Below are 23510 nucleotides of genomic sequence, written 5' to 3'. Positions count from 1 at the left end.
ATCATATTCAGCATACACAGGCATATTTTATAACCTATTGAAATGTATTCCATAAAGGAAGGCAGGTTTCCTTTAATAAAAAAAACATTTTTTGTCATTGAAACATATAAAAGTTCTCTGGAGTTTATGTGAGGCAGTACCGTATTTCAGTAAAAAGCTCCTAATATAAGTGCATAGGTGAAACACTGATTTTCAGAATACTTCAGCTCTGTGCTAATAGTAAATCATTATGCATAGATGTAATCTTCTGTGTACAACAAAGTATAATAGTGCCTCCAGGTGAGGAGTGATCTGAAAATATCACACACATTACTAAAAGTAATGTTAAACACTTGCAAATTTTTTACCAAAGTATTATGCTTCTGAATTTTATTTTCTTAATTCCATAGTCTTACAGTTATCTATACCTGAAAATTATTGTTCATTTTAATTTTCCAATAAGTAAACAAAAAAACATACTGGCTTTCCACTTGGTCTGATTGTAATGCTGAGCATAAGAAGCTGTTCAAAGAAAAAAGTATGAGCATGAAATTCACAATATTTTGGCTGTGGAGCTCCATAGCCATAATATTACATATTACACTCTCTTCACTGTACGATTCAATGGATTAATGTGTAATTAATCTCTGCATGTTCCCTTTGCAGAACCTGCCCTAACCTTTGCTCTAACAGTGAACAGTATTACTTATTCCAAAGGGGAGAGTCTGAGAATCTCAGGATGATCCATTATCAGTTTGCAGAAGACAATGGAAGGTAACTGTGACCAAGGTCAACTCAGAAAAAAATACTCTTAAAACAGAAAACACAAAAAATAATTGTAACATAATGTACCAAAAACAAGAGCAATTCAGCAAATAAGATTTTTCTTTAGATTTCTTGGTTCAATTTCTTTTGCAAACTGATACTGATACTGATACTGATACTGATACTGTTGTCAACAAAGGTTCAAACACTGTGGCACCAAAAGCAAACTGCAACACTAGACAAGTCTCACAAATTCATACTGAAGAGCATGAGTACAAAATCTGAGTTATGTGCACTGATCTGTCCACTACTTTTCGAATTTAAGCAATACAGTTTTAGCATGCATACCGACATGATGTGACCTGCGATTAGCACTGTAAACCAAGCCAGATAGCTAATGACGAGAATAGTACGAGATTTCAAGTCTAAGCATTTGAGTCTTAATGATGACCTTCTGGTCTGAAAGGAGCTGTGAAGATATGGGTACTGTTGTGGCTATGACCTCAGACTAAGGATTTTTTATCTATCAGAGTATGGAAACTTGGATAAGATGGGGCAGATACATATTTGTCTTGAGATATGTTACTAAGTAGGTGTAGCATGAAATGCCATATGAAGTACTGCTACGATTGCAGGCTGTTGTGTCTTTGATTATATAAATGCTCTTGCTATTATTGTTTTATAGTATTAAGCTACACAGCAACATTATGGAAACTGATTTCCTTGCTTCTTTCAAAAATCAATCTGATGTGGTACCCAGATCAACAGCCTACAAGCCACCAAATGAGCTAGATGTTCCACTCATTTGTATCCTCTCTTCTGTTAATGTCATTTTAATTGTCTCATTAAGAAATGAGCACATCAGCAGATAAAAGTGCACTGCATATTAAATAGCATTACAATAGGTAATTGTAATGACAAGGTATAATGCCAAAGTATGATTAAATCCTCTGTGGCTGGGTGGCTGTGGTTAACTTTTCTTTTGCAATATCCAGTTCATAAATGCATGTTCAAAAAATGTTTTGAACATGATCTCACAGAAACAATGTTTGTGGGTAGAGCTTGGTATTATGTTTACAGTTTAAGGCAACAAACAGCATTTTAAAGTTTTTAAAGTTTTTGGGAGTATGAAGCAGTGGTTTACATTTCTGTAAAACGTAACCCAGTCAGGCACCTTTAAGACAGAGATCTGGAGAAATGGTCCTGGAGAAAGATAGACCCTAATAAAATAAAAATCTTTCACCCTCCTACCAATGCAGATTTCAAACAACTGAATATTCAGCAGTTTGGTCAGATCCTGATAAATGCAATAGCAGAAAATTAGAGGTTTGTTTGGTGTAATTCACCCAGCTGAGGAAATGGCAGTCTAACTGCAAAGACGAGGCTGACTGAAGCCTCCTTCATTTTTGCGAGTAGTAAGCCAGGGTGCTGCTGCATGGTGTGGAGAGATGGGTCCAGAGAGTGAGATGCACAATGGGAAGTTCAGGAGGTGAGATACAGTACATATGTACGTAGGAGGGTGGAAGTAGGCAAGTCTAAGATCTGGCCTGAAATTCTGTTAAATACTACATAAATCAAGAAGTCCCTGGAAACTAGAATTTCTAAGGCTCTCCAGGTCCAAGGCTACACATCCCAGGAATAGGAATGTTTGTAAGAAGATAAGGCAATGACATTGTGTCAGTCCTAATGTTGTCTGAATGATAGTTGAAGGCAACTGAACAATTTTACTGCTTGTGTGGGTCTGCTATCCACACTCTTTAATCGAGAGCAAAGGTATTGTAAAGCTTTTTGTAGGACTGAAGGACTCATATTCCTGTATTCTTTTCCTGAGTAATGTAGCTATCATAAACTTGTTTACCTGAAATAACACTGGGTAGTCCAAGACTGGTGCCTTGATGAAATCTAGTGACTTCACAGAGTAGTCTTGGTCTGTAAACCAGCCCTTTGCAATAGTAAATTCAGAGATGGATGTAAAAAAATAGGAAACATGGGAAATGTGGGAAAATTTTCCCACAAAACAGCACCAGACATCATCAGGCCATTTGTCCATTGCTGTTGGAACCAAAAGCAACTGAGCTGTGCAGTACTGGATCAACCATTCACACTCAGTGTTTTGGAATCTCAGCAGTGCAAAGTGTTTCCCACTCTGGTGGACAGGTTGGGAAAACACATGCCCTCACTCTATTCTATTTACCATCATTTCACACTGTTAGTACCCTTGAGTACTTCTTTTATGATTCCCTGTTTAGATGTCTATTTGTAACATTTGAAGTCTATTAATTCTTTATCAGAAAAGTGCTCCAAAGGCCAGTGCTCCAATGGTGTAAAATTCATTATGAATACAATCCTCAATGAACTCAACGTCTGTAGAAAAGATTAAGCACACAGTTCTCTCCATTTGAGCCACTGTGCACCAAACATTCGCCCTCTTCATATATACAGTATTAACATGATTTAAAAGTAAAAGGGGGGCTAGGCTTGCAAGCCAGGAGACTGAAAAGATTACCCTGCAATGAACCTCAGAAACATTTCCCAATAATCTGCCACTTTCCAATTAAAGTTTTGATTCCCTACTTCTCCTGGAAATATGAGTTCCAGTTCATTCACTTTACAACTACTGGAAAGTGGACTGGACTAGTGTGAAAACCTACTGCTTGTGCAGTCTGTACATACCAGTGGCATCTTAGGATAAGTATTAGAGGACAGCTTCTGTGTGCAGAGATACATCTGAAAAGTTTGTAACTGAGTACAGGGATACAATCAGATTGTACAATCTACAATCTTGGCTTTGTCAGTAAAAAGCACTAGACTTCGAAGCTCATTTCTCTTGACTCGCCAAACAATGGCTCGCTCGGCAGCTGGGTGTCAGAGTAGCAGCGCCGGAGGTGAGTGGAGCTCTTTGTCGTCTTCATGGCCATTTCATATGAGGGCGGAGCCTCCAGGTCCCAGTGAGGCGGCCTTCCTGGGCAGCTGATGACGGGGTCACTTGGGGGGAAGTCAAAGTCATTCTCGTGGTACCTGACCCACCTCATTCTGTCGAGTCTTCTGAAATAATAATAGAATTAGAAGAACTTTGCCCACTGATGAAGCCATTAGAATAACTGCATGGCTTAAGGTTAACTTCAATTTCCCTTCAGGATCAATAAAGTCTTATATATCTATCTAAGGTCTGTATAAACTAAAAGACCTTATAGTTTTAAAGACACTTCAAACCACCTGTCAGTAAGGACCACCAGGTTAATCCTAAAATCAAACTCTAAGTATTAGAGATACTAAACTATAAGTAATTCTGTACAAGTATTCTTCAAGTATTAAAAGCAGAACTGCAGGTCAGAACATTAACTGATCCATAGTCAGTGTCAATGTAGAAGCACTCTGTTCTAAATTGTGGTTGTTTTACACACTACTGGACTTGGGATGAAAAGCTTCCTTTTCAGTTTGGAGACCCTGTCTTTGAGGACCCTCACTTTGAGTAAAAGCAGAATATTTCTAATAATTGATAGAACATTTAACGCATGCAAATTTTAATCTGGTTTTAATATAAAGTCATGCAAATATTTAAATATGAACAAACTTGCTTGCTTAAAATGGCAATTGAACAGTTTTAGTCTGTGTTGTAATGCAGTGGTTCAGCACTTCATGAGGATACTCATAAAAGAAAAATATTTTTGCAACGGTCTAACTTTAAAAATGTAATATTAAATAATGCTAATGAAATGCAGGTGTTTTCTTTTAGTATATAGACTAATACTGAACAAGTAAACAATATAAGGAAGGCAATAAATAACTCAGAACCACTATTGTTTTCTTTTCATTCCAGCATGGATTGTTCTCCTAACTCTGAAATTAGTCGTTTATTTCAATCAATGACTTAAATGAGTTGGGTTGTCATTTGCTTTTCATTTTACAAAATATTCTTATCTCATGTAAACACTTTGGTCCTTGGATTATTGCAGTCATCCTGTTGAGATTTAATCTTTAACAGAAGCACAGAAGCTGCTTCATCTGAAAAAGGCATGGGCAAGCCTGATCAAGCAACAGGCACAAGGCGGGATACACCCTGGTGGAGATCCCCGTCCAGCAAAGGGCACACATGCACACATACAAAGGACAATTTTAGGAAGACATTTAACCCACAAGTTTATATTTTGTGTTGTCTTGGCTTTAACAACAATATTAAAATAGGCTATGAAAAAAGTCTGTAACACACAAATTGTACCACAGGAACAGGTTCTTGTGAACAACCAAACTGTACACAGATTGAGTGGGTGTTATTATTTTTCACCACAGTTCGTGTCAGTAGCTTGTGTGTTTTCCATTATTTAAGAATTTTATTTAAAAGTACATTTTTACTTTTTACTCCTTGTCCAGGAGAGGTCTGTTTAAAAAAGGCAGGGAAAATAAAAGGGGATGGCTAATACTTAAATGTGCCATGTATATTATCATGTAGTTTACTGGAAAAATCTCCAAAACATTGTTTACATGTTAACAATGTTGTAAACATTGTTTACATGTTACAAGAACCACTTGACTAGATACTACGTTTGCCTCCTGGTTTATTTTAAATGGATTGTGCTTGGTTTTTTTGTGTTAAAACCTTACTGGCATTGCTGTGTCATGAGCAAGATAGTAAAACATTTCTACCCTCATCTATGGCAGTGGGGGATTTTCATGCCTACACACTTTTTAACAAGTTCAGGTGAAATCTGTGCTTACACTAACATTTAGGCACTAAGTTCACAAGCATTCTCCTTGAAAATGTCTGCATGTAATCATAGCTGTTGTCTGTAGTAATGTGTTCCCTTTGGTCTAATTGTACAATACTGATGTTGCAGACCAGGGGTAGGCAAGTGTCAAGTGTCACTTCCTGGAGGTTTTAGAAGCAGTTCTCAATAAGAACATAAAGGTTACAAACGGGGGTAGATAATTCAGCCCATCTAGCCCTACTTCTTTGGTGGTTAATTGATACAAGGATCTCATCCAGCAGAAGAAAGCTATGAGATCACCTTCAACAAACATGGCCTGGTAGCTTGTCCCATACTCCCAATTAGTATCTAAATAGGACCTCTTTAAAATATTATTTTTATTCACACCAACTTGATTGGTTCAACTACGTCATTAATGACTGAGATGAAATAAAAACAAGAAACGCGGCGAATGCTGTTATAGCTTTCCTATGGAAATACAAACATGATGTTTTCATTGTGCCCACGCGATGGCAGCAGATCGCTTTTTTTTTAGAATGGTGAAGCAAAGATCTCTAAGTGGCGATCAGCCAAGGATCTTCAATCATTTTCTTGTTTTTTCTTGCTCTAACTGAATCTACTAATCTACTGAGTCGATTATCGATCGTAAATCGGCTTTAACATTTGTACTGGGTAAACACCCAAAAAGTAACGATGTTGAGATCCTTGTAAAAACAGAAGACTGTGGCTTTCCACCAGTTGGGTCAGTTTCTCCAATCAGCACATTTTACAGAGAAGAAGTCAATAGCATAAGAAAACGGTGCCCGGTCTGAGATATAACAAAACAATAAATTCCCTTTTACTTTTGTGGAATAAGAAAATATTAGGAGGGAAGTAAATCCTTTACGTCCTGTTCTTACATTACACATATTAGACACAAGATTTCTGGAGGTGTGGCGGCATATAAACGCTTAGATTGAACTGAAACTGCTATAGTTAAAATAAAATGCTGACATATCACTCGCATGCCACCCACCTTTGAAGCAAGACGGCCTGAGACTCCGGAATATGACTCCCAGATGGAGGGGTAAAGAGAACGTGGCCGTAATCGTTGGGAGTAATGCCGGGTCTGAGTTTTTCTTTCATGGCCCAAAACAGCCCCAGTATTAGGAGCATTGCCCCCATCACAACGCAACATAAACTGAAAGCGTGCAGCTTGTTCTGATTGGAGCCCAGGAAGGCAGTTGACCCCCCAGTAACAATAAGGAACACCCCGATGAAAATGGCTCCATGGTGTAAAGAAGGCATGTCAAACCCTCAGGTTTGTGGAGAACGAACTGCGGGAGTTACTCGCTGTTGAATGCGGGGCGCGGTCTGCAGGATTCCATGGGCGGCGGATTGGAAGAAAGTGCTGCTGTTCAGAACGCGGGACAGTTCCACACTGTCGCACTCCGTTTGCCTTCACCTGTTAGCGAGCGATCGACAAAGTTATTCTCTTACAAGTGTAGGCACTGCTTTGGTTGTCCGAGCTGTGTGTCTCCTGCTCCGTAGATAGATCTTGGAATACAGGTGCTTGAAAAAATTGAGTTCGCAGCACAAAAACGTAGTTATCGTTTTCCTTTTTTAAAACGGGTTTTATAGCGCTGATTGAAATTATTGATGAATTATGATGAAGACAAAAACTCTCATTCCCATCCAGACGACTTTCCTTTTTGATGCTTGCAGTTTATTTTTTTCTATGAGACAAAGTAACGTTACCTTATGTATCTGCGCTTTGCGATTCGCATATACAGAAAATTCTTTGCGCAATCATTTCGTGACCTCTGTGGAAGAAAAAAAAAGTTTTGCAGTGGACTCAGGAAACTCTTAACAAGGTGAAGGTGAATGCTTACAAGGCAAGTGTTGACTATGGTGTCTGCCGTGTGAATAGCAATATGTCTTCATCATGGGGGAGTATGTCAGCGCCCCGCCCTGGAGCGTGTTTTATCGGAAACTTTAAAATTCTTTATTGCCCCTTTTAAACTGCAACTACATCTGGTCTACTCACTGGATACATTGACAAATGTATATGGAAAAATGCAGTACCATTAAAACTGTCAACAATATTTAGATTAATATATAATTCTTTAATTCTGTATATTCACTATATTTATGGCTGTGGTGTTCTTCATCAGAAATGTCAACATATTGACATTTTCCATTGAGCAACCCCTTATCGCTGTCGTACTGGGATAATGCTGTCAGCGTACCTTGCCTGTTAATATTTTTTTAAGGGCGAGCAGCAGTTTCGCTGGGCTGAATGGTCTGACGGTCTTCTCCACTTCCATTGGTTAGCGCTTTCGTACGAACAGGCTCGCTCACAGAATTGGAGAAATCTTAGCCAATCAACGGAAGAAGGGGGCGGGGCGTGCTGCAAAATTGTCAAAGCAGTTGTCGGCTTGGAATATTTCTGCTCGAAAAGAGCTGCTTTATGTATGGTTTTATGTACCGCTTTAGAGAGCATAATTATTTCAAGATAAGGAAGACATTTGATATCTATCCGTTTATTGTTTGCTATAAGACAACAGTCGTTTCTTTTTGACGAACCGCATCAGTGTTTCTGTGAACAAGCAGTGCTCCCTTTAGATTTGAAAATATCCAAAGGGAAAAATTAGATTAAAATTTAAAGAATCAAAATGGACCCACTGCTGTATCTCGGTGGCATGGTGGTTTTATTCCTGTTGTGGGTGAAAATAAAGGGATTAGAATACGTCATAATTCACCAGAGGTGGATCTTTGTCTGTCTGTTTCTTTTGCCATTGTCCGTGATTTTCGATGTGTACTACTATTTGCGAGCCTGGCTCATTTTCAGGATGTGCTCAGCTCCGAAACAGCACGACCAGCGCGTCCGGGACATTCAAAAGCAGGTAAGCTGCCGTCGCCAGGTGCAGTATTCATGTTTTGTAGTAACGCAACAAACTGGTTCTCTGTACAGTAACCGCACGCGGCGGTGGCCAGCGAGGTGGTAGTGCTGTCTTTGCAGTCAATCATGTGTGAAATCGCTTTTTCAGTCGGAAATGTGTACTGTCTACACAAAAGCTGGGGTTTGCAAATTTTGCCACACACTAAGTTGATAGTCCAAGTAGTAATGACATATTTAAAAAAAATACTTTTTTGATTTTTAAATGCTATCCTTTTCAATACGTGTGAAAACACTTGCGCATTTCATAAACCTGAGTAGTAATTATTAGCTTTGAATGTTATTTTACGTCTTAGAAAACTGATATTGAGCAGTTACTCAATATATGTCAAAGTGGCCGAGGAGATCACGTTTAGAAAGGTGGGAGTTTGAATCCCGATAGATCAACACCCTGCAACTTTTGGGTCCACAGTTTTCACTTTTCTGTGTAGGGGGCAGGGAGGTCTAACGAAGGTGCAATGTGTGGGGCTAATGAAGACTTTACCCGCATTCAAGTATGGAAGAGCTGTCTTGAGGGATTGTGCAACAAGACAAGCTAAAGCTCTTTTATTAGCTTGGGCTTTGCTGAAATATGAGTAATATAATTTTGTTTGAATTTAGAAATAAACCGAGGGTAAAAACATCCACCTGTAATAATATTTTTGTGTGAGAGTTGTGTATGTTCTCTTGTAGCCATTCTGTTCTGTATAATGGTAGCTTATATAACAGTTTTAATGTACAGTTTAAAAAAAAACCAAGATGAAATGGGAAAGGTATTGTGCATTCTGAAGCACTTTTCCAACAGATTATTTGAAAGATTCCTTCTAATGTGTGGTAAAACACATTGGCAGAAAACAATAAATGTTTTTATTGTGCTAGACCACATACAGTATGTGAAATCTTTCTTACCTGTATATATACTGATGGAAAAAAGAAACAACATTTTCTGGAATGAGAATATTATGTACTTTCACAAAAAGTTATCAATTTTGTTGTAAGCCCTCTGACCAGCAATACAGCTTGTGCAGTGAGGCATTGCAACTTGCCAATCACACGAATGCTCATTAGATGCACTTTTACCCAACACAGTCCAGGTGGAACAATGCCTGATCAGGTCACCTTTAAAAAGGCCTTAATTCAAAGCTTAGGTCGCTGCAAGAAAAAGGCCACACTTAGCCAGTTTTCTGTGCATTCCAAAATGCCTTGAATGTCACCAGAAGCAAGGAAGAGGGCCATTGGCATGCTATAGGCAGGCATGTCATGTGCCAGCGTTGCCAGACACTGTGGTGTAAGCTGCTCGACTGTGTCCCAACTGCAGAGAAGTTTTCAGCAGACCAGTAGGACAGATGACCATCCAAGATCCGGTCGCCCTCGAGTGACCACACCAGAGCAGGACTGATACATCAGACTGCTCCATCTGAGAGATTGTTTTAGATCTGCCACACGTACTGCTGCTGAAACAGCCGGCAGACACAATGACCGCATCAGTGACAGGACAGTGAGGTTCCATGCTGCTGGCCTTGGAGCAAGGCGACCTGTCAGAGGTCCTCTCCTTAATGTCACACTTGACTGGCTTGGGCCAGACAGAGGCTGCGATGGACTCATCAGCAGTGGCATCAGGTCCTCTTTACAGATGAGTCACTCTTCAGCCTGTTCCACGCAGACAGAAGGAGGAGGTGTTGCATTTCTTTTTTCCATCAGTATATTTCCTTTATTACCGCTATATGAAAACATCCAAGGGTTTACTCAAGGGTAACAAGTGTTTTTTCCTATTAGTAGCTACGAATCTGTCAAGTGTTTTATTATGAGTTATCAGAATGTGGTGCAGCCCAAAAGCGTTTCAGCTTATACATGGCAACAAGACACCAATCTCCTCTAAATACATAAAATAATAATCTAATAAAAAATTAGACTTTAAAAAAATAATCTAAAGCTTTCAATTTTGGTTCAAGTGAAAACCTTCCTTAGTAGCTTTGTGTTCTTCTGTTAAGTGCTATGAATAAAACACATTTTATGAATGGTACCATTAATTAAAATTAGGATAATGGAATTGACAAATGCAGTAGTTAGTGGGCAGAAGGATGCTGTGTCATTGAATAGCATTTCAGAGGGCGTGCCCACTGCTTTCGTAAGGCTTGTTTCTTATTAGGCTTTTACATTGTCTTCTTGTTCTGTTCTTTTTGTTTTCTTGCTCTATTTCTTGTTCACTTTCTTACTTTTTTGTCCAGTGTAGTAAAGGTGTTCTGTCTCAAACATACAATTTTAGCACCTGTGTAAAATAACATTATGCCATTTCCGGAAATGCTTGGCAATTTTTGAATGTAGTTTATCTATTTAATACAGTTACGTTACAGACAACCACGAGTTTCTGGTAAACCCTACAAGCCATTCCTCTTTTCTTCCATTTTGGATGGAGATTCCTGTCTGCAGGAATAACCTTTTATTAAAACTGCTTAGGATCAGAGAATCTTTTAAATTCCCATTTTCCTGGCTCCTTTCTTCCATGTTAGAGCTGTGTTTCTTAGCCCCGTGCCATTAAATCCTGTGTCCTTTTATTCCTCTGTTGCAGCTCAGCTCTTACATAATGAAAACTATTGATCTTGTGTTGGTGTCACGCCCGACATCCCTCCCTAGAGGGTGCTCCACTACTCCTGTTATTGTTTCTGTGATTAAGCTTCTCAGGTGTAACTTTTTAGGTTTATTTAAAGACTAGCTCCTCCAGTCCTCAGGGCTCATCATTAGGGTAAGGATGTCGCGATGGCACCAGGAAACCCTACGTCTTGTCTCCTGAGGGCATAGGCCTCATCCCCGACGCCTCCCGCTTCCTGAGCCCAGGGTTTGGAGGATTTCGCCCCGTCATCCTTGGACCTCCATGTTTTGTCTCTCTGTGTGTTCCCCCCTCCCGGGGATTTTAACCTTGTCGCATCCCAGGATGGATTTCTCGCTGATGGACTCTCAAACTGTGCCGTGACCTGCCTTTGGACCCGTTTGGATTTGGATGCCGTTCTTTGTCTTCCCCATTCACTGTCTCACAGATTGTCACTATTATTTTGTGCACTATTAAACCCCTGTGTGTTCCTTTTACCACACCTCCTGTTTTCTCCAGCTCTTACCGCATCGCATAGGGTCTACTACAAGATCTGACACGGATCTCAGTCCGTGTTCGTGACAGTTGGTTCTTGTGACCTTTTATTGAATCCACTTTTCTCCCTTAAAAGGTGTAGTGGTGACAGTGATTTCATCACCTCTTTACAAGTCTCTGGGTTTCAGGATTTCTCCCTTTCTGCTGACTATTATGTAGGTGAATCAAAACAAAGAATAATTTCTGTGTGAGTGTTTTATATTTTGATATAGAGCCATTCCCACCTTTGTCTGGGCACTTTTAATAGTATCCTAGTTAACAGTATTAAGTATTATACATTGTTAATAGTATTAAGAGTATTTTGGACAGAATAAAAGGGAGCAACCATTTAGTGAGCATGTTTAGGAGAGTCATGTTTGCAAAAGCTTATTGGAATTTCTTTGCAAAAATACACCAGCAGAGCACATTTGATACCAAAGACCAGAAACATTAAAAACATATGAAAAGCATGTCAAGCAGCTCAGTTTAGGAGTTCAGTTAGTCAAAGTAATTAATAGTTCACCAAGACAAAGACACTTCATTTACTATAGTGTCCTGTGCACTTACTGCAATTTGAAGTTATCCTGTCACATAATGGTCTTGTTGACAGGTTCGGGAGTGGAAGAAGGAAGGAGGGAAGACCTACATGTGTACTGGACGTCCCGGCTGGCTGACTGTCTCTCTCCGTGTTGGCAAGTACAAGAAGACCCACAAGAACATCATGATCAACCTCATGGACATCTTAGAAGTTGACACTAAGCGACAGGTGAGGGACATTCATTCCATCATCCTGTTTGGCCAGCATTGTATTTTATGCTCCTGCAGAGCCTGACCAAAATAAAAAGAGACCACAGAAGTAATGCTATATTCTTGTTTTTTGTAAGAGTGTCCCGTGTAAGTTGTGGGACAACAGTTTGATAGCAGTGGGGTAAGACAGAGTTGTATCAGTTGACTATCAGATCTTAGCTCTGAGGACTACATGCTTCAGAGACACCTCTGGATTGGAATATTGTCTCTGTCTTTTCCTGATAAAGTTTGAAAACTAAAGTGAGCCAGCTTTATTAAAAATGCTGATTTTTGAACGAGGGTTGTATGAATAAATGATTAGGTGATTGTTTATTGAAAAAAATGAATGTAGAATAGTATTTTATATTTCCTGTGGTTATTATGAGCAATAATTGTAGATTTTCATTTTTGTCTAAAAACAGAACATTCTGTTTCTGCACTTAAAAGAAAACACAAAGTTTAGTTTCTTTTTTGTCTTGATAGAGTACAAAGTCTGTTGTTTACTTGTACACCATACCTGTATGTGTGAGAATTCAAGCTGTAGGTCTCAGTTCATTACAGTTGAAATAAATGCCCTGTGATAAGTTAAAAACAAAGCAGTAGCTCAATATTGTGTTTTGTGGAGAATGCACCTTTCATCTTTATGGTTGCAGAGAACAGTAAGGATAGATAGACAGGGTTTGTCTTTCATATAGATTGTGTTTCATGTAGAATGGATGGCCCTGGGTTGTTGAACTGTGACCACATTATAGTCTATGATCACAACATAGTGTTTACACAATTCTTGCAGTTCCAAGTATTCGCTGTGATCATCTGGATTCAAAGTGCTAAAATCCTTCCAACAGACACTATCTCCATATGAGCTGGTCCTGGGCAGAGTCTCCCAATGAGGTGATGTTAATGTTACACTGCTCCATGTTGGCCTTGAGGTCAACTTTGTCTTCCTATATGGAATGTCTTAGGTGGTGGAAGACTTGTTTAGGGAGTCTGGAATGGGATACCTGAACAACATGGCCAGCCCAGTGATGCTGACGTTGCATGGAATTGCCTCAGTGCTCATTGCTCATTGTTAGCTGTTCAGAGGACACAAACATGGGCTTGTCTGTCTTCTGGCTCTATTCGAAGGATCTTCCACTGGCATTAATGATGAAATTTTGCAGTGCTTTAACTTGTTTCAGTATGTTGTCCACCTCTCAGTTCTTAGATTATCATCCATGGCAATTAACCTCAATGAGATACTTAAACTCCTTAGCCATGCTATGCCTTCATCATGTGTTGTTCTTCATGTTATAGGACTTCATTTATACAGTCGCCTTGACTCATTGTTAATTCATTTTCATCTTCTTGGAATTGCTGTCATTCTGTCAAGCACAAAGGATTGTCTCATGCTGTTGATCAAATATGCTTACCTGAACACATTTCAAAGGACTGCAAACACAGTATCCGACCTTTTAAAATCTCAAAAATACCAAACAACATAGTGTTTACAAAGTGACAACAAAGCTCCTTAATTTTTAAAGAAATTCAGTGAATGCTATTTTTGAATTGACATACCTATATCAGTTCCATACTGTACATTTGAAAACTAAGAAATCTTTCTACAAATGCTATATCTGTGTTTTTCCAAGTACTATTACACTACATGGATTGCTGGAATTCCTGATGATGATAGAGAAAACAGAATGATGGAGCTCCATTCTACTCATTCTCTCTGTTGTTCTATATTACTTTCTTCTTTTTCTGTAATCAGCATTGTTCTGTATTTGTTGGGTGTGTTGTTATGAGAATGTAAAGACATCCTCAGATGGCAGGTTTTATTAATACAAACAATCCAAAAGGATGGATTATCTTTTTTTTCATTTTTATAAATATTCATAATCCACACTGTACTCTACTGTTTTGAATGTGTTTTTGACTAAATGAAATAGTGTTCAGGAATAAAAGTAACCCAGCTCCACTCTTATGCAACTGTAAAACTGAAACTAGAAAAATCGTTACACATCAAATTTAGATCCTGCCACCTCTTACGATATCTGAACAAAAGATCCATTTGAGTGTTACAGTGGGTTGTGTCTGTGTGTAGGAATCATTGTTTTTTCTCCCTACAGTATGTGTGTGCATCTTTCCCTCTAGGTTGTTCGTGTTGAGCCCCTTGTGAACATGGGTCAAGTGACTGCTCTACTCAACTCAATTGGCTGGACCCTTCCAGTTCTACCAGAACTAGATGACCTCACAGTGGGTGTGTATGGTTCTTTATGACATCACAGAGGATCTATTTGACATTGTAATACTGCCCTGACTTTGAGTCATTCCTTATACCCATAGGTGTTTATGTATAATTTTAAAATAAGTCTTTCCTTTTATACAGTCTGACAAACATATATATATATAATAAAGCATTTTTAAAAAACTAACTTTCATAGATGCTTCATTATGTAAACAGTTTCTTTTCACCTTCTATTTTCAGAGTGTAGGTAAGAATTTTCTGCCTTGGCATTGGTATTTAGTTTTTCCCCTGTATAAAATCTGAATTTTAACAGAAGACCTTTTAAAAAATACCTTTTAAAAAGTAGAAATGAGTTTTAAGCTGTTTTTCATGTTCCGTATTAAATGCCAATATAATTCTTTTACTAACTCATTTACAAAGACTTACATTAGCAAGATGTTGGTCTAAATGAAGGGGAGGCCTGGATATTTCCTGGATCAGTTTCCTAAATGGGTTTCAGTCTCTGCTGGGATTAACCTCATCCATTATAGCTACATGGTTAGGAATTCATTTAGAAGCTTGTAGATACAAAAGCACACCTGGATAATATAAAGTAAGAATACAGTCAATTTAATTTAAAAATGTATTCAGCTAACAGTATTGTTGTTAACCAAAATAAAAGAAGCATGATCAATTTTTTTTCATTTTGTCAAAACAGTTTTACAATTTCAGATTATATAATGGAGATACGATCATTTTTGCGCTCAGAAGAACATTAAATCAATAAATTGATTTTCTTATAAAACAGGGTCTTAAATGCAAGTTGCTATATTGTATATACAGTATTTGTGAGAATTCACTGTAAGTTTGGTTTATTTACTCTTTAAAGTGGAGCCCAATAAGATCTGAAGAGATGTATATGATACTAATCAAAACATCCAAACATCTAATAATCACCTTTTTTGCCTGTAATTTTATTTTCCAGAAGAATCTGGTGCCTTGAATCTTTTTGTTGTTACTGTTAAACATTGTTTGATGGCACCCAGCCTCCAGGATTCCTATTCCTATACCTCTTGTAACCACTTACAGTTCCTCTGCTGCAGATGTCCAGGGAAGGGGTGGGGCTTGTCATTCCAATTTGATAATTCATGTCATTCTTGAATGTTTCCCACGTATGGGTGCATGAGGCCAGGGTGTTACTTGGGAACCAAGAAGAAGGACCCTCTAAAAAGCTATTTGCCTATCATTTTCCCTATCTATTTCCACTATATCACACATTTTCTTGCTGAAAGAAAAGGTTTCTAAAATTATATGCATAAACAGTAACATGGTCTATAGATCTGACAATTTTACCTTTGTCATGTAATGGTCTTACAAGTTTCCAGAAAGATGATTCTGAAGTCTGAAAATACATTTTTATCAGGGGCTTCTGCCCAAGCTGCTTTTGTGCCACTGATGTAGGTCGCCCTGACTGTTCACACTCTGACATTTATCTCTGCTGCACAGGGGGACTGATCATGGGCACAGGTATTGAGTCCTCTTCCCACATCTATGGCCTCTTTCAGCACATCTGTGTAGCCTTCGAACTGGTCTTAGCTGATGGCAGCCTGGTCAGGTGTACTGCGGTGAGTCCTACCTCTTCAGAAGTGGGGGTGCCTAATAATTCCCTGCATTTGTACGTAACTCTTCATCCCAAGGGGGTCTCTAAGTACTTTACATATACTGAAGAAAAGCCACCTTTATACACCACTGAAGTGCAGCTGGGTAATAAGTGGCTGGCATACTTTTCCAGTCCTACTATGTGGGAAATCTGACATAGAAGTGAAAAATTACATCACTTATAAAGGGAGATTTTTATACATTTTACTGTGAGAAGAGCTTTTACAAATTAAAAATCTTGCAGTGATTTCAAAATTGTTTTGTGTTAAGGGCACCAAACCAGTGAATGAACAAATTGGATTAGAAATGAGAGGGCCACTGCTGCTTATGTCTGTTCTAGAATGACTAGCTTGCCCGTCTGCTTTATATTTATTTTAGAACACTCACATCTGCTATTGTGAGTTCAAGGAGAATTGAACAAGCTATCCAGCCACGTGGCTAAAGCCGATATCTTGAATTCCTTCAATAAAAGACTGGATGAGACTGGATCAATTAATTTCTAACTACTCTTGTTTGTACCCTTTCTTACATTCTGAAGTGTGCAGTGTGTCATTGCATTCTACATCACATGTTACCTGTGTTCTAGAAAGAGAACTCTGACCTTTTCTACGCCGTGCCCTGGTCCTGTGGCACATTGGGCTTCTTGGTTGCTGCAGAAATCCGAATAATCCCAGCACGGCGCTTTGTTAAGCTGCGGTACGAGCCAGTCTGTGGGCTGGAGAGAATTTGTCAGCGGTTTGCAGAGGAATCTGCCAACAAGGAGAACCAGTTTGTGGAGGGGTTGCAATTTTCACTTGATGAGGCCGTGATCATGACAGGGATTATGACAGAAGAGGCAGAGCCTGACAAGGTGAATGCTGGGAAAATAGTGCAATATATTGACTGAATTGTCTATATACATGTAATTGGACTGGTTTAAGTAAACTGCTTAGAATAATATAAAAATATTTTTCTTTTTTTAACAGTTAAATAATCAAATAATAGGGACATCACACAATTCTGATTTTAACTTGCAACTCAAAACTGGCAACCAACTGAGGCTAAGCAGGTATGCGCGTAGCCAGTATCTGTATGGGAGACCTCCTGGTTGCTAGTAAAGGTGTTAGTGGAACCACTAGGGAGTGCTCACCATGTGGTCTGTGTGGGTCCTAATGCTCCAGTATTGTGATGGTGACACTATACAGTAAAAAAGGCACCATCCTATGGATGACATCCTGACTCTCTGTGGTCATTAAATATCCCAGGGTATTTCTTGAAAGGTGTAGGGATGTTATCCTGGTGTCCTGGCCAAATTTCCCATTGCCCTTTTACAATCGTGGCATCCTAATAATCTCTATGTTTGAACTGACTTCATTACTATTTTCTCCTCCCCACTGATAGCTGGTGTGTGGTGAGCATACTGACACACTATGGCTGCTGTTGCATTATCCAGACGGATGCTGCACATTTGTGGGGAATCCCACTACCTGTAAAAGGCTCTGAGTGCAGTGTTCAGAAAAGTGCTATAATATTACTATTATTAGTTTATTAATAATAATAATAAAAAAATAATTTACATACATATATGATACAGAGGATTAACAGCACAAAGCAGCCATATTCTGAAAATCCTAATACCTGTCTGAATAATTTCTGACTGCCTGCAGTGGCAGTGACAATGTGATAATGATATTTAATGCTGTTAACATGATCTTGTGGGCCTCAGCATTCTGTTCTAACAATTGCAGGTGTGCTATCCTTATTCAGCTTTACAAAATGTGTACAAAATGCTGCTGCTACAGTTTTTAGAGCCTTATGTTTTCCCTGAATTTTAATGAAAAACTCCAAAGAATATTTATGGCCTGAAAACATAAGCAGCTGATAATTGTTCCGGATTAAAAAAGCATACGGGGAACTCTAAATAATATAGACATTCTTTACACAGTTCAGTTTACAGTCTATTCTGATATCCCTACCTTATACCGCACATTATAGTAAACTGAACAAATATACTGTAGTAAATGACTATTAAACAGCACCTGTAATGCTGTTATACCTTACTGCTTGGGAGTTCTTTTAAGGATTAATGCTGTCCTTTCTCAGATCAACTGTATCGGGCGTTACTACAAACCCTGGTTCTTCAAGCATGTGGAGAGTTACCTAAAAGAGAACCGGAGAGGAGTGGAGTATATTCCCCTTAGGCACTACTACCACCGGCATACACGTAGCATCTTCTGGGAGCTGCAGGTAAGGACTGTCACATACAGCAGGGCCAGCTCTCTGTGCTACTGTGGGAGCTCAGACCAACAACGCAGAGCACCACATTAAGATGCTATTCTACCAAACCTTTGCTTATTGCAAGGCTGGCATGCAAGATCATACATCTTAAATCTAATCCTACCAATTTTTCCCACCATCCCCTTCTCCTTTTCAGGGAATTAGCTAATACAGTGACAATCCCTCCACTGCCCAGGGAATTCAAAGCATTATATAAGCAAAATTACCATGCCATTTTAGAGCATTATCGCCAAGCCAAAGTACTGTGTCAAATAATTGTGCTTTTCCTTTTGATAAAAACCATAATAAATTATGCATATTGTTTTTGACAGAGAAGCAACAGATTGTGATGGACTTATTCTAATTGTAATGTTGTAATGTAGTTCAGACCACTCCTGACTCAGCAATGAAACACTCAGAAGGGAGTGTTCCCAGATCCATTAGTCTTTCCAGACGTTGAAACCAGAAGTCTAAATCATTTAGTATTTCATTTTTCTCGCCACTTTGATTGAACACTTGAGGCACAACCGTTGAGTAATTTATTATGGTTCACACCTCGTACAAGAAGCGTTAGCAGCTAAATATTCACTTCATATTCAATTCTCCATATGTTTTTCTACAGGTTTTTGAGTTCATGTATGTGAGTCCATTCCTTCTACACAAAAAAGTATAATTTTTACAGTATTAATAATAAACCTTTAGCCAATGAAAAGCAGGATTGCTCTACACTCAGAGCCTATTGCCCCCACTCTATTCTCACTCTTGCAGTAAAAGAGGGGCTGACTGTAGCAAGATTCTGATTCTGTAGCAAGATGGTATGAACTGGGTTAACCGCAAGCTGAACAAAGTATTGCAAAGAAACTATAGACCCACGAAGGTAATTAGAAATATTGACCTGTATAGGAGTTTTGGTACTGTGCTATTTTGTGCACATCTTTACAGTGTGTCAGTATTTGGACATGTAGGGTTGGGTTTATACACAATATTACTAGGCAGTGACACAGCTAGCAAAAACAGTTGATATTATATTGAACACATAGATGTATGAAAAGTAATTTTAAAAGGAGAGAAAGAGTAGGGTTCAAGGAGCCTTGTCCTCTAGGGTCTCAGTGCATATGATCTTACATATGTTTGAATGATTGCCTGCTTCAGACTCGGGACAGTTGGTCCAGCTTAGTGAATAATTTATTAAGCAAAGATAAGTAAAGTTCAGTTGGAAAGAAAACTGAAGATCCTTTGGCCTTCAAGGGTTAGACTTGAATTTCAATGGAAAGCGGGAAAAAAGTCAGGAAAATTGGGGGAGATGTATTTCTAGACAGTTGTCAGAGCTCTGGTGATTAACATCATGATTTCCCCACAGGATATTATTCCCTTTGGCAACAGCCCACTGTTCCGGGGCCTGTTTGGGTGGATGGTTCCACCGAAGATCTCATTACTAAAGCTAACCCAGGGCGAGACCATCCGCCAGCTGTACGAACAGCACCATGTTGTCCAGGACATGCTGGTTCCCATGAAGCACCTGGAGAGCGCGATCACCACTTTCCACAAGAACATCCATGTGAGTGCTGCATGCATCCAGTAGGGGGAGTAGGAAATGGAACTCCTATTGCATATTGTACATTCACTGGCCAAAATATTAGCCTTCTCAGTATGAGAGAAACTGGCAGCTCAGACATTTGGAAAATGTGCTTCACTGAATAGCCAGTGGTACAAAACTACCATCTGTTGGACTATAACTGAATATGACAGGAGTCAGACTGGAGCGTTGTTCTGGCAACGGAAGTCAGGGTAAGTCTCCTGCTCTTCAGCCAGGTGCACATCACTTGCCAATGATTTTCTGTTCATTTGAATTGGCTTTTTTAATGTTTTGGCTGATGAGCATAGTTTTTCCACCACATCATTTATGTTCATATGTAGAAATCGGTACTGGGCAGCAAATATTTCATTATATGGAATGAATGTCCAGAGACCAAAATGTGCAGTTATGTGTATACATTTTCTTTTCTGCTTGTACGAGAGCCTGCTACTCACAAATCCTGCACATTCAAAAACTCTGCTATTGGAATCATATTTCTGTCCCTTGGAAGAAAATACAGTTTCTAGCATTTACTATAGTCTCAGTTGGAGGACAGAGGGAGGATGGCAAAATGGAAAAGTAAAGGAAAAATATAAATTTGCTTTTAACATCTGCATAGTTTAGAATGGAGGGTGTTTATCATGAGTGTTATTTTCACAAGAATAAAATGAAACTTTCAATAAACTGAACTGTCCTGAGGGAAGAACGCATTGTACAACCCAATTCCTTCAAATAGAAAAAGGGACTGCAACTAGAGATGCCCTGTCTTCTGGCTATTACATCTAATTAATAAAAAAAATGTTATGCTGTCTTCTCCATCAGTGGCTACAGTGCACAGAGTGAACCCAGTCTCCCCAAAGTGGTATACCTTGTGTCACTGGCACAGCTACTGTGGGATTTCCAAAGCTTTTTCTCTGTGGCAGACTTGGCGTCTTCATACTTGTTTTGAAAACCAAGCAGATTGAAAGCAAATCAAGATGTAAATAAAACCAGTGCAGAAAAGATTAAAAAATGTGTTTTTTTACATAACACATTTTGTTTTTGAAAGTGTGATCTATTTTGGAAGAGTAAAACTGGAGCAGATCTTACTCTGGTGCATAAAACTTGAAAGTGGTCCTGTTGTTTTTACACTTGTACCCTCTTTTTTGTAAGAAAGGCAAATTTTACATTTAAGAAAAAGCACAAATATTAATTAATGCCTTATTGATTTAAAATAATTCCCAATGCAGGAGTAGGCTGTATCTATTCTCCACATTCCATACTTACATTGCAAGTATTTTCTTCTAACTTACCATTAATAATTTAAGTGATATTCTGCATCAGGGCTAGTCAATTCAGTCAGTGAGTAAAGCAGTGGTTTTCCCTGTTGTGTGCTGCTGCTCTGTGAAAGTGTGGGCTCTGACAGGGACTGTGTGTGCTGGTTGCAGGTGTACCCTCTGTGGCTGTGCCCGTTCGTGCTGCCCAGCCAGCCAGGGATGGTGCATCCAAAGGGCGACGAGGCTGAGCTTTATGTGGACATTGGTGCATATGGGGAACCCCGCGTCAAGCACTTCCAGGCTCGGGCTTCTATGAGGCAGCTGGAGAAGTTTGTTAGAGGCGTGCACGGGTACGAGTGATGTCCTCTCTGTATCTGTTCCTTTTAGTGTCTTTTTAGTTTTGTTTTTAGTTTTGTTGTCTTTGCTTTGCGTGGTTTCCCCTCTTTCAGGCTGTCTATCACTCCCTATACCCTTTTCATACTATTGGCAAACTGCCTAATTAATTTAGTGTGGAAGAGGAGATTTGCCAGCAGATGGAGACAATAGAGCTCACGTGTATTTGCCTCTTTCTCTTTCTTTTGTCTCTTTCTGAGCTTCTCACTCTCTTTCTCTACCTTTTTTCAGTCAGCTCTTCCCATAATCTTATTGACCTAAATTATAAAAGCAATCATCAAGAATGGTCTTGTTGCTTGTTGCATTGGAATATCTCAACACAGTGTGACACATTTTCTGCCTTGTAGGTAGAAATGATAATCAAGCCCTTCTTTCTTGCTGTCTGGCCGATGCCAAAATGGCTGGTAAATGGCTGAAAATAAGCATGTTGTAATGTTTTCTTTATCAGCACGTCCTGGGTCCCCACATGGTCTGTGCTGTTATAGGGTTATGCAGGGTTTATTAGAGAGGAGATTGCTTTGTCTTTTTCAGGTTCCAGATGCTATACGCTGATGTGTACATGGACCGTCAGGAGTTTTGGGAGATGTTTGATGGCTCTTTGTATCACAAGCTGAGGGAGGAGTTGGGCTGCAAGGACGGTTTCCCTGAAGTTTATGACAAAATCTGTAAAGCAGCACGACACTGATCCACCCCTATCCAAAAGAAGGAGAATATGTGAGTGCCCGTTTCAGTTCAGCTCAACTGTGTTTCATTTCGACTGACCCTCTTCAAATTGTACTTTTATACACCTGGGCTGCAGTCTGGTAAATGTCTCACATTTTTACCCTGCTGTGTAATCCAATTTTAGTAAAACCATCAGAAACAAAAAATGTATTTAGTGAGTTCTGTCAGCCATGGAGTTAATTTAATCTTTTATATAAACATTTAAAACTATGTGTACACTTATAAGCTTAGTTTTATGTACCTGTAGTTGGACAACCTTCCACTTTTTATTATCACTTGCTTCCAGCAAAGATAAAATAACACCATTTGAAATAAAACACGGAGGCTTAGACAGGAGAGTACAGTTGTGGCCAAAAATATTGGAACCCTTGAACTTTTTGCAAATAACTCACATTTTTCTCTAAGAATAAGTTGAAATTGACCAAAGTATTTGGTCTCCAAAGTTCTTTATTTCACTGTTAATATTACAGAACCTTTGTTTTTCATTAATAACTTAATATATCATTTAAATCAGAAAATAAAAAAAATGGCATTGACAAAATTATTGACACCCCAAACTCAATATTTGGTAGCACAGCCTTTGGTTAAAATAACTGCAATCAAGCACTTCCTATAGCCATTGATGAGTTTCCTGCACCTCTGTACTGGCAGTTTGGCCCACTCTTCTTGTGCAAACTGTTACAGTTCTCCCAGATTTGAAGGGTGCCTTCTTCCAACTGCTGTTTTCAGATCTCTTATTAGAAGCGCAATAAAAGATTAACCAACAATAAATCACCTTTGGAATACCACATATGGTACATAACTAAGTTTGACTTATGGAGCAGGAGCATTGTAGGATAAAAAGAGGTTTTGTATAGATTAGAAACACCAAATTTGTAAAAAATAAATAGACAACGTTTTGTAAATACAAAACCCACACATTTTTAAGTGTTTCCTGTGTCCTACTAAAGTCCTACTGAAGTTACTGTCATTGTGATTGGGAAGAGTTAGGGGTGATACTGTGGAACTACACTTAAATTGAATATACATGTGTTTATTTATGGCTTTGGTTACAAATGGACAAATAAATTTGAATTCTGCAAATAAATTACTCTTTTCCTGTCATTTCTAACATAACTAGAAGAAACTAGAGAGTTTTTAATCTTCAAATAAAGACTTGGCTTTAAA

At 38.9% G+C, this 23510-nt stretch overlaps 2 protein-coding genes across 2 annotated transcripts; one reads left to right on the top strand and one right to left on the bottom strand.

The window, feature by feature from the left end:
- Positions 1–3001: 3001 nt before the first annotated feature.
- On the bottom strand, positions 3002–7047 carry LOC148823641 (uncharacterized). Its single transcript, XM_088928038.1, has 2 exons — positions 6466–7047; positions 3002–3789 (listed from the first exon to the last, which is right to left on the bottom strand). Exons 1-2 carry the CDS (start codon positions 6735–6737, stop codon positions 3549–3551), a joined length of 513 nt encoding a protein of 170 aa, XP_088784164.1. The 5' UTR covers positions 6738–7047; the 3' UTR covers positions 3002–3548.
- A 764-nt stretch (positions 7048–7811) lies between these two features.
- On the top strand, positions 7812–23430 carry dhcr24 (24-dehydrocholesterol reductase). Its single transcript, XM_088928037.1, has 9 exons — positions 7812–8335; positions 12099–12254; positions 14408–14513; positions 15987–16105; positions 16726–16989; positions 18222–18365; positions 19756–19953; positions 21399–21577; positions 22152–23430. The coding sequence occupies exons 1-9, from the start codon at positions 8105–8107 to the stop codon at positions 22303–22305; spliced, it is 1551 nt and encodes a 516-aa protein (XP_088784163.1). The 5' UTR covers positions 7812–8104; the 3' UTR covers positions 22306–23430.
- Positions 23431–23510: the final 80 nt, after the last annotated feature.

Source organism: Atractosteus spatula, chromosome 11 (assembly GCF_055471065.1).
Source record: "Atractosteus spatula isolate fAtrSpa1 chromosome 11, fAtrSpa1.hap1, whole genome shotgun sequence".
Taxonomy (NCBI): domain Eukaryota; kingdom Metazoa; phylum Chordata; class Actinopteri; order Semionotiformes; family Lepisosteidae; genus Atractosteus; species Atractosteus spatula.
This window is presented reverse-complemented; position numbering and strand designations above follow the sequence as displayed.

Excerpts from the sequence above, each read along its gene's own strand:
- dhcr24 (XM_088928037.1), top strand. The coding sequence starts at position 8,105 with ATGGACCCACTGCTGTATCTCGGTGGCATGGTGGTTTTATTCCTGTTG. Across the intron at positions 16,106-16,725 it reads GCCTGGTCAGGTGTACTGCG|AAAGAGAACTCTGACCTTTT; the intron begins GTGAGTCCTACC and ends CCTGTGTTCTAG. Across the intron at positions 18,366-19,755 it reads GCATCTTCTGGGAGCTGCAG|GATATTATTCCCTTTGGCAA; the intron begins GTAAGGACTGTC and ends ATTTCCCCACAG.
- LOC148823641 (XM_088928038.1), bottom strand. The coding sequence starts at position 6,737 with ATGCCTTCTTTACACCATGGAGCCATTTTCATCGGGGTGTTCCTTATT. Across the intron at positions 3,790-6,465 it reads CAGGCCGTCTTGCTTCAAAG|AAGACTCGACAGAATGAGGT; the intron begins GTGGGTGGCATG and ends TTATTATTTCAG.